General features: G+C 45.8%; 1 protein-coding gene across 1 annotated transcript in view; it reads right to left on the reverse strand.

The window, feature by feature from the left end:
- SNX30 (sorting nexin family member 30) overlaps positions 1-15,621 on the reverse strand; it is a 37,001-nt gene extending 21,380 nt beyond the window's left edge. Inside the window, exon 1 of the mRNA XM_081316263.1 lies at positions 14,963-15,621. Within this exon, the coding sequence (XP_081172389.1) occupies positions 14,963-15,136 (174 nt within the window). The 5' untranslated portion in view covers positions 15,137-15,621. The remainder of the gene's footprint in view (positions 1-14,962) is intronic.
- Between the last annotated feature and the right edge of the window lie 658 nt (positions 15,622-16,279).

A 16,279-nucleotide genomic window follows, 5' to 3' on the forward strand; every position in this document is an offset into this window, starting at 1 on the left:
GCTTAGTGACTGTTCAAAGTTACAATGGCACTGAAAAAAGTGCCCCTCAAGCCACAGCCGAGCAAGACACCTGCCTGCCCGCCCGGCGGCACTCTTCCTCCTGTCCGAGGTTTTCATTGTTGTGAGCAGCGGGGGTGGGGTGGGGTGTGTTTGGTTTTTATTCCCCCCCCCCACCTCTGCTGGGTGGTTGCAGCAGGTTTAGGTGACTTCGCATGACCTTGGGACACTGTGACCGTCATAAATATGAATCAGTTGCCAAGCATCTGAATGTAAATCACAAGACCCTGGAGATGCTGCAACATTCCAGCTGATCGGCGCTTCTTCCGGGCTCAGAAGCACCAGGATCAGCGCCGAGCTCCAGCTGGAGCCTGGTGCTGATCCTGGCGCTTCCGCTGAGCCCTGACAGCCCTGCAGCTCCAGCCATCTCTCGCTCAGGCTTGTGCGATGCTACCACCGGTTCAGCTCATTCCCCTCCCCCGCTACTTTTCTAGGATGGTCGTGTACCACCTGCCAGGTGCCAATGTACCACAGGTGGTACCCGTGCCACTGGTTGAAAAGCCCTGTTCTAGATGGGCTGATTTCTTCCATGCTAGCTGATCTGTTGATTCTGTTAAGGAAGGGGTTACCAAAGGAAGATACTTGCCAATGGAAGAAAGGCTAGAAACAATTCTGGTCTTCTAGTTATACTGAGGTCTTGACACACCAGTATCCAAGAGCATTAACGTGCTTGTGCCCCACCTGACAATACTTTTAGAATCTTCTAGGCGTGGTGTCGCAGTGGTTAGAATGCAGTACTGCAGGCTAATTCTGCTGACTGCCGACTGCCAGCAGTTCAATCCTCACCGTGGCTCAAGGTTGACTCAGACTTCCGTGCTTCAGAGGTTCGGTAAAATAAGGACCTAGACTGCACTCATCTACAAGGAGAAAGCCTTGGAAATGAAAGCAACTAAATTTTACAAGAATTGGGCCACTGATAAAGGAAAATTAAGTCCTGAGTATTCATTGGCTCCAGTTTCCAAGATACAACTTCAGGACAAAATTGCATCAAAATAATTCAAAATTACGAGGGGGGTGTACGATTATGCTCTATAACTTTTCTACAGAATGTGATACGGCAATGAGAATGGTGCCACACCAATTTATCTTTTTACTGATACCACTAGCAAATCCTCACCATGGGGTACAGGACACAGTGCGAATGGAATATCTGGATATTCCACAGTCCAATTCTCCTTTCTTGAGATCCCTTTTGCAATTGGGGGAACCGTGCAAAAAATAGCAGTCACTACTATAATTGGTGGGTTCCCTCCACACCATTGGGACTGTGAAAGGCATGGACTTTTTCTTGTTGCTTAGCCAATGATGCAGATAAGTTCCACATGTAATGCAACAATAATGAGGGGCCTAACTCTTGTCCTGATCCCCTATTTTGCATCCAAAATATAGGTGGTATGCCTTTTTTATCACGGCAGTCATACTGCACTTTTGGGATGCAAATGTAACCTCACCACAACTGAAGCAAAAGATACCTCCATTGTTTACACAGTTTTGAGGCATCTTGGCTTCACACAACTGGAAATGTTAGGCAATGATACTTTCAAGCCACCAGATGTAACTATATGCTGTGTAGATCTGACTCAGACAAATGTGCCTTGTAAGAAAAGAACAATAAATTACAGTTAGGTAATAATCTTTAGTTCCAAAGTGAAGATAAATTTATACACTTCCATGCGGTACCATTTTCACTGTTCTACCATACTTTGTCGAGAAGTTACGAGACATCATGATCATTAGACACCTCTCTCCCTTGTAGGCAAATATATTTATTTATTGTGAAATATATTTATTGTGAAATATCTTGAAAACCTTAGCCAACCAGCACCTTGAATACCTGTTTTCTGATTCACCTAATCAAAATATGTAAGAATTAGCACATTTTATCTTGGAGGTCAATAATTTCCCAAAATTTGTAGACCAGTGTTGTTGGGGGCAATATGCTGACTCAGTAAACTGCTTTGAAAGGGCTGTAAAGCACTGTGAAGCTGTATATAAGTCTAAGTGCTAGTGCTGTTGCTACTTAAAGAATAAATGTTAGTGTGCTATGAAAGAAACCACCAATTTCACTCTTGACATACACATCTTTACAAAGAATGTCCCAAAAATCATGAATGACTGATTGGCTTCTGCATTTAAGCAACCAGAATACTTTTGGCATCGCAATTCCCAAAATTATGTTCAGGTTTCAGCTTCCCATCACATTTGAATTGCAACTACAAATACACTTGTTTTTATGTAACTCCTGCCCACATTCTCCAGTATCTTTCCCCCAAAATACACATGGACTTTTTTTTTCTGGCTCATTTCTACATTATATAAATTACCAGAGAGGTTATTTGGTTTGTTGAACAATGTAGCTCACTTCTCAAGAAACAGCAGAAACTATGAGGCAATGCAAATCTTCTTTGGAATAGGGACCTTTCATTAATAAGAAAGATTGCGACGCCACGTCAATTTCCTGCATCATTCCATTTAATCAGTGTGACACGTTCTGTTACTATACAACGTCTAGCACAGGGGTCGGCAACCTCGGCTCTTTTATGACTCGTGGACTTCAACTCCCAGAATTCCTGAGCCAGCTATGCTGGCTCAGGAATTCTGGGAGTTGAAGTCCACGAGTCATAAAAGAGCCGAGGTTGCCGACCCCTGGTCTAGCATCTTTCTGCTTGGAATATTGTACAGTATTTCTTATACACCAAGAAACATCTCAACCATAAATATGAGATGGTCTTTACGTGCACATCTAACTTCAGGCTTTATGCTAAGTAACTCCTGTTAGAATGTACTATCAAAGGGCAGTTTCCTCTAGGTGGATTCTGTCTTCAAGCAGAATGCCATATATGCACCAGATGCGAACACCCCTTCCCCAGCTTGGTAATGCATCCAAGAAAATGACGCTTGCCACGTTCATGGAAAAGAACCCAGCTTTCTTTTCCTCCACCAAAGTGGAAAAGAGCAGTGCCATTTTTCCACTTCAGGCCAAAATCAACCTCTGTAGCCACTCCTTTCTCTTCTGCAAGGAGGATATCCAGAGAAAATCCCAGCAGTACCTTGCAGCAATCCTTGAAAAAGTTCAGTGGGAAATTAGATCAAGTCTCCTTTTTCCTCAAAGAGGATGGGAAAGAACAAAAGAGGGGTAATAACTTTCTCTCTGAGTGACATTTTAAGAACGTATGGTAATGAATTTCCAAGCACCACATTCCTGTCTAAAGTCCTATTTCTTCAAGTGTTATTTCATAACGTTGCTAATTCTGTGCCAGCGCTACAGATATACAAATAAACCACTGGGCAACAACCCTATGAAAAGCTGAATGCTTCTATGACTGACGCAGATGTCAAAGGTGATATGCCACATTTAGAGTGACACACCAGCATTCATCAACACCTGACAATGTCTATTCTCCCCGAGTTACCCTCCAAAATGAACAAAAACACCAAAAATACATGACCCTGCAGCCAAGCAGAGCTTAAAAATGGATTTTCGCCATCTGCATCAGCATGCGATTCTGTCCTCTTCAGGACTGTGATTGGTGGCGACACGAAAGGGTACCTTCGAAAATGTGACAGGAATGTGGCAACCACACAGTTCAGTTGTCTTCCAAATGCCGCACAACAGGGTGATGGTTTGCACTCATTTTCAGGGTGCAAGAGCACTGGATATCTGCAAGCACAGCCTCCGAAATAAGTGCCTGAGAGGTTTGCTGAATTATAAGTGACTACCTAAAGCAGACATGTCAAACACAAGGCCCGGGGGCCAGATCCGGCCCGCGAAGTGGTTTCATGTGGCCCGCGAAGCCATCCTGGAAACAGTGAGGGAACGGCCCCCACTGCCTTGGCCCTGGCCCAGAGACCCTCCTTCTGCCAGAGACCCTCAGATCTGTCCCACTCCTGCCCAGGCCCCCAGAGGCACCCTTGATGCCAACGATGTAGAGCTGGCCATGCCCACCCAGTAGGCCATACACACTCTAGCCACGCCCACCCAGTAGGCCACGCCCACCCAGGCCACACCCACCCGGCCCCCTGAGGGCAACCACAATGCTGATGCGGCCCTCAATGAAATTGAGTTTGACACCCCTGACCTAAAGAGTTGTTTCTCTTTTGTTCAGGAGGAGGGGTGGGTGACACACCAGCAGAGTCAAGTTAGACGTTTTCTGAATTGTTGACACCCAGAATCCAAAAGGTTCGCCAACGCTATTTGGTTTTGCTTAACCTTTCATTATGCTTTAACACCCAATGACTAAAGAGCCCAATTAATCCGCCGCCGTCTTCCTTAAACAGAAAGACTGCACGCAACTAAAAACCACAGCTGCTAAATAAAACCTCACCAAAAGCTACAACTTAGCCAAATATCGTCTTGACGGAGATGTTATTTGTCGGAGAAGCAGAAGTTGACAACTCTGAGAGAAAGAGGACATCCCAACACGGTAGTTGCAAATGATCCTGAGTCACTGGAGGAAGGAATAGCATCACAAACTTCCTCTTTTCCCATCTCTGCAACAGGGCTTATGCTAAATGAACATTTGCCAATCTGGACAGATTTTTATGTCCACGTTGCAGCACATCTTGTGTGTCAATTATCGTACCGTACGACTTATTGAAGTTATGCAAACTTTCAATTTTCCTCAAGACTGTATCAGCTTGAGAAATATCCAAGACATGTATACTTCCACACATCCCGGCATGAGCAAAATATTCTTCTGTTCTATATTGGCATTTGATTATGGGTTTTCTAAATTTGAACCCCTGCTGCTGCATTGGCCCAGCAATATCCAAAGGTAAAGACATCAAGTTGTCTAGCTCAGGGCTTTTCAACCAGTGGTACGGGTACCACCTGTGGTACATTGGCACCTGGCAGGTGGTAGGGGACCATCCTAGAAAAGTGGTAGCGGGGGAGGCTGGAGCTGCGGAGCTGCAGGGCTGTCAGGGCTCAGCAGAAGTGCCAGGATCAGCGATTCTACGGGGCTGTCAGGGCTCAGCGGAAGCGCCAGGATCAGTGCCAGGCTCCAGCTGGAGCTCAGCGCTGATCCTGGCACTTCTGCTGAGCCCAGAAGAAGCACCAATCAGCTGGAATGTTGCAGCATCTCCAGGGTCTTGTGATTTACATTCAGATGCTTGGCAACTGATTCATATTTATGACAGTCAGTGTCCCAGGGTTATGTGAAGTGACCAAAACCTGCTGCAACCAACCAGCAGAGGGGGGGGAAATAAAAACCAAACACCCCCCCACCCCCCCAATCCACAACAGAAATGCTCACAACAATGAAAACCTCGGACAGGAGGAAGAGTGCCGCCGAGTTGGCAGGCAGGTGTCTTGCTCGGCTGTGGCTTGGGGAGCACTTTTTTCAGTGCCATTGTAACTTCGAACAGTCACTAAGTGAACTGTTGTAAGTTGAGGACTAACTGTACTTCATCACTTTTTTCCTTTTTTTTGTCATCAAGTTTTTGACACCTTGCTAGGCAACTGGTGGTACTCAGATATCCTAAAAGTGATACAATGGGTGAAAAGGTTGAAAAGCCCTGGTCTAGCTTAATGTCTAGTTTAATGAAGAGAAGGAGTAGGGGGGACATGATAGCAGTGTTCCAATATCTCAGGGGCTGCCACAAAGAAGAGGGAGTCAAGCTATTCTCCAAAGCTCCCGAAGGCAGGACAAGAAGCAACGGATGGAAACTAGTCAAGGAGAGAAGCAACCTAGAACTAAGGAGAAACTTCCTGACAGTTAGAACAATTAACCCGTGGAACAACCTGCCTCCAGAAGCTGTGAATTTATTTATTTTATTTATTTATTATTGGGACTTATATGCCACCCTATCTCCCGAAGGACTCAGGGCGGCTAACAACAGTAACATATAATAAATACAGAAGTTAAGATAAAAAATTAAAATTAAAGGCCTCTGTACAATAAATTAAAATTAAAATTAAAATAAATTAAAAGTTAGAGTTAAAAATTAAAAACATAATTAAAATCCCTGTCAGTCCAGGTCAGCCAGGTGGAAAAGGAGTGTTTTGAGGCCGCGGCGAAAGGACCGGAGATCTTGGGCCATCCGAAGCTCATGGGGGAGCTGGTTCCACAGGGCTGGCGCTCCCACAGAGAAGGCCCTCCCCCTGGGGGTTGCCAGCCGACATTGTTTAGCCGACGGTACCCTGAGGAGGCCTTCTCTGTGTGAGCGTACTGGGCAATGGGAATTCGTTCCTGGCAGCAGATGATCCTGCAAGTATCCCAGCTAAGCCATGTAGGGCTTTAAAGGTAAGTACCAGCACCTTAAATCTCAACCAGATTGCGTGCTCTATCAACGGGAGGTAACATCTCTCCTCCTATAACCAAAGATGGAATCTCTTGGACTAAACGAGATGCCGGTACGTAAAGCCACTCAGTCTTGGCCGGGTTGAGCCGGAGCCTGTTCTTTCCCATCCAAATCTGTACCGCTTCCAGGCAACGGGACATCACATCGAGGGCATCACTGGGTTGGTTCGGGGTGGAGATGAAAAGCTGGGTATCATCAGCATATTGATGATACCTTACTCCGAAGCCATGGATGATCTCTCCCAGTGCTCCAACACTGGAAGTTTTTAAGAAGAGACTGGACAGCCATTTGTCTGAAATGGTATAGGGTTTCCTGCCTGAGCAGGGGGTTGGACTAGACGACCTCCAAGGTCCCTTCCAACTTTATTATTAAGTTTAAGCTTGACTTCTGATAACTACATAGGTATAACCATGCAGTTTTCTTGGCAACCATGTTTTCCCACTGCCTTCCTTTCCAATATTTTTCAACTTTCCAGTCTATCCTCGGCCTTAGAATTCCCGAGTTCAACCTTCCTTCATTTCTGAACCTAGACAAGATTAAAAAGGTGCTAAAAACCAGTAGCTGTAAGAAAGAAGCTGAAAGATTTCAGTCCTCATGTAGTTATTTCTACTCTTTTCAATCGGGAGGGACTGAAAAAAATTCAACATTCTTCAATGTACAACTACAGAGGATAAGAATAATTGTAGCTTCCATGTTATCCTGTGACACCTAATACTTAGCTAAAGCATTGACGTATTATCACTGCTTTGATTCTTTCAAGGTCCCTTTTCCAAAATTAGCTGTAAATGAAAGCCTGTAATCACCTAAACCAACACTCGTTGTAGAGGGAGGGAAAAAAATCATTTAAGTTAAATCCCTGTTGGCTTAAAATATATAGATTTATCTCCGGACAGTATCCAGCATCAGACTGCAGTTACTGTAATTAACTTTCTCCATATTGATATTGGCTAAAAAAGGATAAAGCAACCTACATTATTAGACTGTAAAAGCCAAGTAGTATTGATGTTTACTCTGGCAGCAGATGAGCTATAGTTCTTCACAACTTACTCTTGGTAAGTATACTCCCTATGGGAGGCAGGCCAATTCAGTAGAATCTGTAAACTAACAAAAAAATAATAATAATAAAAATCAAGCATTCCCTTATTCAACCTACCTAAATAGGACCTAGATAGGACCTCACAGGATTCCGCTGTTAAAGTAGTGAAGTTTGCCAACAATACAAGGGTCATCGGCCTTATTCAAGATGGTGAGGAGTTCTCCATGTAGACGCGAGGTTGAACAATTTGCCCTGTGATGCAGCTGTTAACAACCTAGAGCCGAATATGTTTAAATCCGTAGAGAAGAGAGTGGATCTTAGGAGAAGACCTTCCATTTTACCACCACTTACCATATTTGACAGTACGGGTAGTCCTCGACTTACAACAGTTCTTTTAGCGGCCATTCAAAGTCATAACAGCACTGAAAAAAGTGACTTATGACCATTTTTCATACTTTACGACTGTTGCGGCATACTCGGGGTCATGTGATCAAAATCCAGATGCTTGGCGACTGACTCATATTTATGATAAAACCCGATTTGGTTATCGTTACTAACTTCACAACTGCAGTGATTCACTTGGCAAGAAAATGGGGCAAAATTCACTTAACAAATATCTCACTTAGCCACATAAATTTTGGGCTCAATTGTGGTCATAAGTCGAGGACTACCTGTACAGTATCAGCCATAGAGTCCTTCAAATTTGGGGGTTCTATAATCCCCCAGGACTTGAAATGGACACTTAACATTAGAGCCATCATTAAAAATGATGTTCTGTGTCAATCAGGAAATTCAGACTGCTCCAGGAGCTATTGATACTGTTTTACAGAGGATTTATTGACCTTGTCATATGCACTTTCTGTAACTGTTTGGTTTGATATAGCAACCAAATACGACAAGAACAAACTCAAACAGATGGTTAAGACTGCAGAAAGAATCATTGCAACCAACCTGCCTTCCATCTGTATATTGCGAGGGGCAGAAGGAGGGCTGAAGTGATATCTACAGATCCCTCACATCCTGGACGTAAACTGTTACAAACTCCCCTCGGAATGGCACCACAGGGCATCACAGGCAAAAACAATTAGACACAGGGACATTTTTTGCCCTCACTCTCCAGAACACCTAATTCTCACAGTGCTACCGTATCTGATGTCTATGTGTATTTACCCAAGTAGTATGGCTATAGTATTATTTATCCTTATTATCCTTCTTACTCCCCCCTCCTATTGGTATTATTATTATGGTTATCATTATTCTGTTACTTGGCATGTACACCGAGAGCTTCTGTATTAGAGACAAATTCCTTGTGTGTCTAACCACACTTGGGCCAAATAAAGTATTCTATTCCTATTCTAACCCTACCCCTATTCTATCCCTATCCCTATTTTATTCCTAGTCCTAGTCCTCACCCTTACTCCTATCCCATTCCATTCTACACTGAAGACCTGGCTCTTTGAGCTTTCTGGCCTGGACTGAGAGTATTAACTGGGGTTTCAATTGTACTTTAATTGGGGTTTTTATTTCAAGGTTAATGTAATCATTTTAATTGTTTTTAATTTTTGTAATTGCTGTATTGTTTTTAAAAAACCTTGTGAACCGCCCTGAGTCCTATGGGAGAAGGGCGGTATATAAGTCTAATAAAATAAAAATAAATAAAAATAAATACACTAGGGAAGTCTGATCTAAATTCTTGGAATTCTAACATCTAAACAAAGGATGAGGAATCTTATGAATCTGTGAACCTCCAGTACCGCATTAAGAATCTCTTAATGTTGGTTGGAGCTACCAGGTACTAGTTTGGCATTATCTAGAGAGCCACAAGTTTCTCACTCTTGTCTTACAACATCACAGGTGGTCCTCACTTAACCAATTATCTCATTTAGCAATTATTCAGAATTATGACAGTCTAAATAAAAATAGCTTCGCTATCCATCCTAGCTTACAACAAGCAGAGGTACCGGAGGATGCTAAAGTAAACTCTCAAGATGCAGTCACATATTTTGCCTAAAAACCGAATGATAAATGACACTAAGTCTGTCACAATCATGATTTTCCACTTAGCGATCGCAACACTTAGTGATGGAGCTGTTGGTCTCACTTATGGTTGCTAAGCAAGAACTGCTTATATAGGGAAATTCCTGAGGGCAGTTGAAGACACCATCCCCTCCAATCTCCAGAGTTGTTGTTTTGACACACAAGGGACCAACATCAAAGGCAGACATCAACAGCAGCAAAGCCAGGAACACTCCTTGCAAAAGCTTGGAATTTGGTGTCTCTGGGAAAAAGCTCCAAATATACTTTTAAGGAGGGACACGGTGGCTCAGTGGGTTAGGACACTGAGCTTGTCGATCAGAAGGTCGGCAGTTTGGCGGGTCAAATCCCGAGTGCCGCGTAGCAGAGTGAGCGCCTGTTACTCGTCCCAGCTTCTGCCAACCTAGCAGTTCGAAAGCACGTAAAAATGCAAGTAGAAAAATAGGGACCACTACGGTGGGAAGGTAACAGCGTTCCGTGCGCCTTTGGCGTCTAGTCATGCCGGCCACATGACCACGGAGACGTCCTCAGACAAGCGCTGGCTCTTCGGCTTTGAAACGGAGATGAGCACCGGCCCCTAGAGTTGGAAACGACTAGCACGCATGTGCGGGGGAACCTTTACCTTTACCTTTACCTATACTTTTAAGGTCTCAGATGCATGCACATTAAATTGTTGGCACAGGAAAAGTTAGGATGGGTAGAGTGCCTTATTCCTACAATGTCTGTCTACTAGACATTTTGTGACAGTTGATCTTCTCTATAACAAAGGACCACCAAATGCCTGGAATTATATTTATGTCTTGTTTGAAGACTTTATGAGAATTTAGGACACTGTCTGCTAAGCCTAGATTATTCTATTAATTAAAATTCAAGACACAAGATCATATGAATACATCATGCTGCTTCTTCCATCTCAGGAAAGAAATAATTTTCTTACATCTGATCTATATACTGCAATATTATCTAAATAGAATGAGAAGAACATAGCCCCCTGAGACAATAAGACTACAAGTAGTCCTTGAATGGATGAATTGGAACTAGAATTTTGGTCACTAAGCAATATATTCCTTAAGTAAGTCATCATGTGATCAGACCTGATTTTATCATTTTTACCATGGTTAAGTGAATCGCATGATTAAGTGAATCACACTATCATCATGCAATCCAGCTTTCCCCACTAACTTTGCTGGGAAGGTTGCAAACCATGATCACATGAACAAAGGATGCCGCAACCGTATGTAAATACAAGTCAGTTGCCCAGCACCAGAATTGTGATCATATGACCATGGGAAGTGGCACGATGGTTGCAACTTCAAGGACAGACGACAAGTTCCTTTTTTCACCACTTCAAACCATCATTAAAACGAATGGTCAAAACTCCAGGACTACTTGTATAATGGCATACTGTGTAGGTTATACTGAACAAATGCCGCTTGAAAAGAGAACTTTGAACTATGGCCCTTGATAGCAACACTACACACTTGCCGTTTCCAGCTGTGTTAATCCAGACCATTTGGAAGACAGACAGATGGAGAAAGTCTTTCGCCAGGAATAAGAGGCTTGGTACACTAATTCCTAGCAAAGGTTGCAAAGCAGGCTCTTGAAGCATGACTAATTCTGTCACCACAACAGCAAAATGAATGCAAACCTGTTGCCTGTTCACATGCCAAACTTATTTGATACCTCAGCAAAAACCATGTAGAATTGTTAACATTATAAGGCATCTGCTCTGTGATTACTGTAATTATCTTGTCTGTACAATAACCTCAATTAATAATTTAAGGCCTGAATGTGCACTAAAAGATGCACCCATTTGGAAAGGATCCTCTCTTTAATTGAGGTTTCCAAATTGTAAAACAACACAAAACAAAGCCATTTCTTATTTCGTTCATTCGTTACAGTCACTAATGTTGCAGCATTAGTTTATCAATCCATGTATGATCCCTACTGACAATACTAAGCTCATTCATTCATTAGCTGTTTGGCTGGTTACATGTTGGAGTCTGATTTTATTTTATTACGGCCGGCCTGGTTTAAATTAATGGCTTATGTATAGCATTGCAGATTTATTATGTGGAAAATATAAGCTGTTTTCTTCTTATCCCCAACTTTGGGAGACTGAAATGTTGATCAACGGCTTGGAAATACTTGTAATAAATACAACAATCAATACAGGTACCATTTCTCAGGAAACAGCCATTAACTGTGAAAATTAGGTCAAGGAGGTTTGCCACAATATCATACATATTCTTAAAGTTGGCAGGAGATGAACCAGAAAAGGAATGATGCTATATCTCAGCCCAACTATAATATTACTTGTTGCAGTCATCATGCTCCACAGGCAATCTACAAAGAAGTAATATCTGTTGCCAAATGATTTCAGATCAGCTCCGATAAAGAAAGGAGCGTGACTCGCAAAACATCAGCCTATATTGTCTCGTAGTACATAATCAAAGACCTAGTTATCCCAGAAGGCTGGGGACCCCAGGGGATGGTTGAACTCATGAGCTAGCACCACTGTTATTAACATCCTTCCATCTATTATTCTATCTTGTTCAGTTGTTTTTACAGTTACATAATTATTTTGAAAAAAATAAAATAGATTTATGTAACTGTTTATATATTTGTTTTACTGGACTTTTGTACACTGCCCAGAGTCACTGTCTGCGAGATGGGCAGTCATATAAATGTGAATAAAATAAACCAACCATGGTTTAAAAGCTGCAGGAGGTCAGTCCACATAACGCACTGAACCAAAGACAAATAAAATACACTACTTGATTTAGTGCAATGCTGTTTGTGCCTTGTCGAATATTTTAGGTCAAGCTATTCACAAGCTATTACTGCAGTCTACCAATGGGGCACAGGAAAAAAAAGGCAGACATGGTTATCTTTACAGCCTTCTCTAGGCAACCCTGGGAATGAGAAGCGGATTACTATTCACAGCCACTCCTGTTAAATCTGCTTGCCCTGTTTTGACAAAGATGCAGTGACATCATCCTCACATGGACTTTTTCACTGATGAGCCCGCTCAGGCAACCAGCTGAGTAGCAGCTGCGTCTGCAAGGAGCAATTACTCTGCTGGTTCCCCCTCAGTGGGAGAGGGCTAGTAAGGGGAACAGCGCTTATTCTTTATTCTCTCACCATCAGTTGGTGGTGGTCAGCCCAATCCTTCCTGTTCTGTTACGCAAAGAGAAGATATATGAGCAAAAGGTTTAACAGAAAGGTGCAGGGGAACAGCCGCAGACAATGGCAACAGGTTGATTGTTCCCCCTCACAACTCCTCAGTGAAAGAAGAACAGAAGTAGTGAATGTTCAGGCAAAGGAAGGAGGCGGCATGGCACAAAGATCTAATTCTCCTTGTAGCACACGGAGAAAGGTATGAGCAGCTACTGCCAGGGCTTTTTTTTGTCATAGAACGCTCAGAACGGAGTTCCAGCACCTTTTTTGAATGGAACCTTGTAGGCTAGGCAAGGCGGGTTGTATGACACGTGTGAGTTCCGGCACCTTTTTCTTTTACAAAAAAAGCACTGGCTACTACCTTCATCTGACTGCAGTTTCCTGCAGTGGAAGAGAAGCTTAGATTAAGGGGGAGGAGGAGAGGGGAGGGAGATTGCACCCTTCTTTTCTCCAGGCTCTATTTTTGGTTGTTTTTTATTTTTTTTTAATTTTTATTACATTTATATCCCGCCCTTCTCCGAAGACTCAGGGCGGCTTACAAGCTTAGCAGTAGCCTTCATTCTATGTATATGCCTGCTTATTAGGGCTTTCACACACACCCCAAGTGGCATTATTACAAAGTCAGCTTATTGCCCCCAACAATCTGGGTCCTCATTTTACCTACCTCGGAAGGATGGAAGGCTGAGTCAACCTTGAGCCTGGTGGGATGCGAACCTGCACTAATTGCAGGCAGCTGGTGTTACTTAAGGAGGCATCAGCCCACTGCTCCACCAAGGCTCTTTACCTTTCCTCTGCTAATTTGTACCCTTTCCTTCAAAGATAAAGTGTGTCAAGCATCTTTTGATCAACTCTACCAGGGGTAGGCAACCTTGGCTCTTTTATGACTGGTGGACTTCAACTCCCAGAATTCCTGAGCCAGCTATGCTGGCTCAGGAATTCTGGGAGTTGAAGTCCACCAGTCATAAAAGAGCCAAAGTTGCCTACCCCTGAACTATACAATTACACTTCTCCTTGAAGCTATTAGAGGGGGGGCGGGAGGGGAGGGAACTAGCCTTGAAAACAAGAGAGGCAACTCAAGAGGAATACAAGCCACTAAATTTACGCCACCCTTTGAAGGATGACCAAAACCGGCTCTTTTTTTTTTAAAAAAAAAAAGGCCCCGACACAGAGGTCGCTTCGCCACACGCTGGCAGATTACAACACGCTACTCCACGTCTTAGGGCAGGGGTAGGCAACCTCGGCTCTTTTATGACTCACGGACTTCAACTCCCAGAATTCCTGAGCCAGCCTGGCTGGCTCAGGAATTCTGGGAGTTGAAGTCCGTGAGTCATAAAAGAGCCGAGGTTGCCTACCCTTGTCTTAGGGAGACCAGGGCAAAACTTGAACTACTAGGGAGAAACGGAGGAGCTCTCTGCACCGACCCTCCCCCCCTCCTCCTCCTCCTCCCCCCCCAACATTCGCGACTCCCACGACGCGTGTCAAATAAAGAGCCCCGAGCTTCGACAAGCTCGACCAGCGCGCGCACCCGCCGCTTTCCGCGGGATCCCTTGGGGCACAGGTCTGCAACCCGCGGCTCCAGAGCCGCATGCGGCTCTTTCAGCCGTCTCCTGTGGCTCCCAGTCCTCTGCCATGTGCAGTCCAAAAAAAAAAAGTGGGACTAAAAAAGTTCAACTAATCAATTCAAATATGCAGGGTAGGTGCATATCTCGCCTTGGCTCCACTCTTCAGTCAAATCCTGTTCTGCGCATGCGCACATGTACGCACATGCGCACACATTTTTTGCGGCTCCCAGTTTTTCCTTTTGTGAGGGAACCGGTTCCGAGTGGCTCTTTCACTGTTTCAGGTTGCTGACCCCTGCCTTGGGGTCTTCAAACTTGGCCCTTTTATGACTCGTGGACTTCAACTTCCAGAATTCCTCAGCCAGCGTGCCTGTCTGAGGAATTCTGGGAGTTGAAGTCCACAAGTCATAAAAAGCTACCCCGATCTGACCCGCAACTCGCGCTCCTCCTCACTCGACCGAGAGAGGCTGCCTGCCACGAGGAGGACGAGACCAGCTGGCTCTTTTTCTCTCTCTCTCCCCCGAGAGCTGGATTCCCACCATTTTGGCTCAAGGGACAAGTAACTAAAGCCCCCCCACACCCACACCCACACCCACACACACTCACTCTTCTTTCCTTTCCCCTCCAATGTTTTGCGTCTCCGGGAGCTCCTCGCCATCACAAAAACAAAGCAACCGCAACCCGGCCGTGCAGTGCCTCTCCTCCTTCGCGAGCTCCTTGCTGCGCCTTCCCCGCCGTAGCCCACCCAGTCCCGGAGGCCTCTTTCGGAGAAAGGCGCTCTTGGCCCGCTTACCTTGTCGGCGACGCTGCGAAGCAGTTGCAAATCCGGGCTGGGCGTCAGTTCCAGGCTGAGCTCCTCGCTGCTGGAGGCGACGGCCAGCGGGTGCGGGATGTCCTGCAGGGATTTGGGTCCAGACGAAGGGAGCGCCTTGGGAGTCCCCGCCCCGCCGTCCCCGGCTCCAGACATGGTGGAGGCGGAGCAGGGGGACAGCGGAAGCCTCCCCAAGCCGCTGCCGCTGTTGCCGCCGCCGCTTAGAGGCCGCTTTGGGCTCAGCCGGAGCCGCGGCTTCTTGGAAAGCTGCCTCCGCTTTTGGCGGGCAGTCGGCAGGGAGAAAGCGGAGAAGGGAACGCCGGCAGAGCTCCGCCGGCCGCGGCTGCGGCTTTGCAAGCTGTAACGCCGCCGCCGCCGCAGGCAACAGGACTCCCCCCCCCCCGCCTCCGCCTCCCCTCACTTGCTGAGCGAAGTCGCGGAAGATACAACGTAGAGGCGGCGGTGGAGGCCCCCAGAGCAATTTCAGCCGGGGAGACTCCGCCCTCGGCTGAGAGCGGGCGGCCCTAGGCGGAGGGGAATGTGCCGCAGCTGCTTGCCCCTCCGACGCGGGCTGCCGCCTCCCTTCCCGACGCTCTGAGGGAAAGAAGCTTCACAAAAGCGCCCCGACCCCTCCGCGGCTCGTCCTGGGACTGTTTGGAGGCATTCTCTTCCGGCCTGGCTGGGACTTGCAAGACTGCCTTTAGACCAGGGGTAGGCACCTTGGCTCTTTTATGACTCGTGGACTTCAACTCCCAGAATTCCTGAGCCAGCCATGCTGGCTCAGGAATTCTGGGAGTTGAAGTCCACGAGTCATAAAAGAGCCAAGGTTGCCTACCCTTGCTTTAGACCAGGGGTGTCAAACTCAATTTCACTGAGGGCCGCATCAGTATTGCGGTTGCCCTCAGGGGGCTGGGTGGGTATGGCCTGGGTGGGCGTGGCTAGAGTGCGTATGGCCTACTGGGTGGGCGTGGCCAGCTCTACATCGTTCGCATCAAGGGTGCCTATGGGGGTCTGGGCAGGAGTGGGACAGATCTGAGGGTCTCTGGCAGAAGGAGGGTCTCTGGGCCAGGGCGAAGACAGTGGGGGCCAGGATGGCTTCTCGGGCCACATGAAACCACTTCGCAGGCCGGATCCGGCCCCTGGGCCTTGTGTTTGACAGGTCTGCTTTAGACGGTCTAAAAAGATAATACCATCTTTACGCGGGGTGCCAACCTCCCTTCCTCCACCACCTTACCATCCAGTTCGTGGGCTCCCGATAGAGGTAGCCCTCGACGTGCGACCACAGGGGAGCCCAAAATT

Source organism: Vipera berus (genome assembly GCF_964194415.1).
Source record: "Vipera berus genome assembly, chromosome: 2".
NCBI classification, from domain to species: Eukaryota; Metazoa; Chordata; class Lepidosauria; order Squamata; family Viperidae; genus Vipera; species Vipera berus.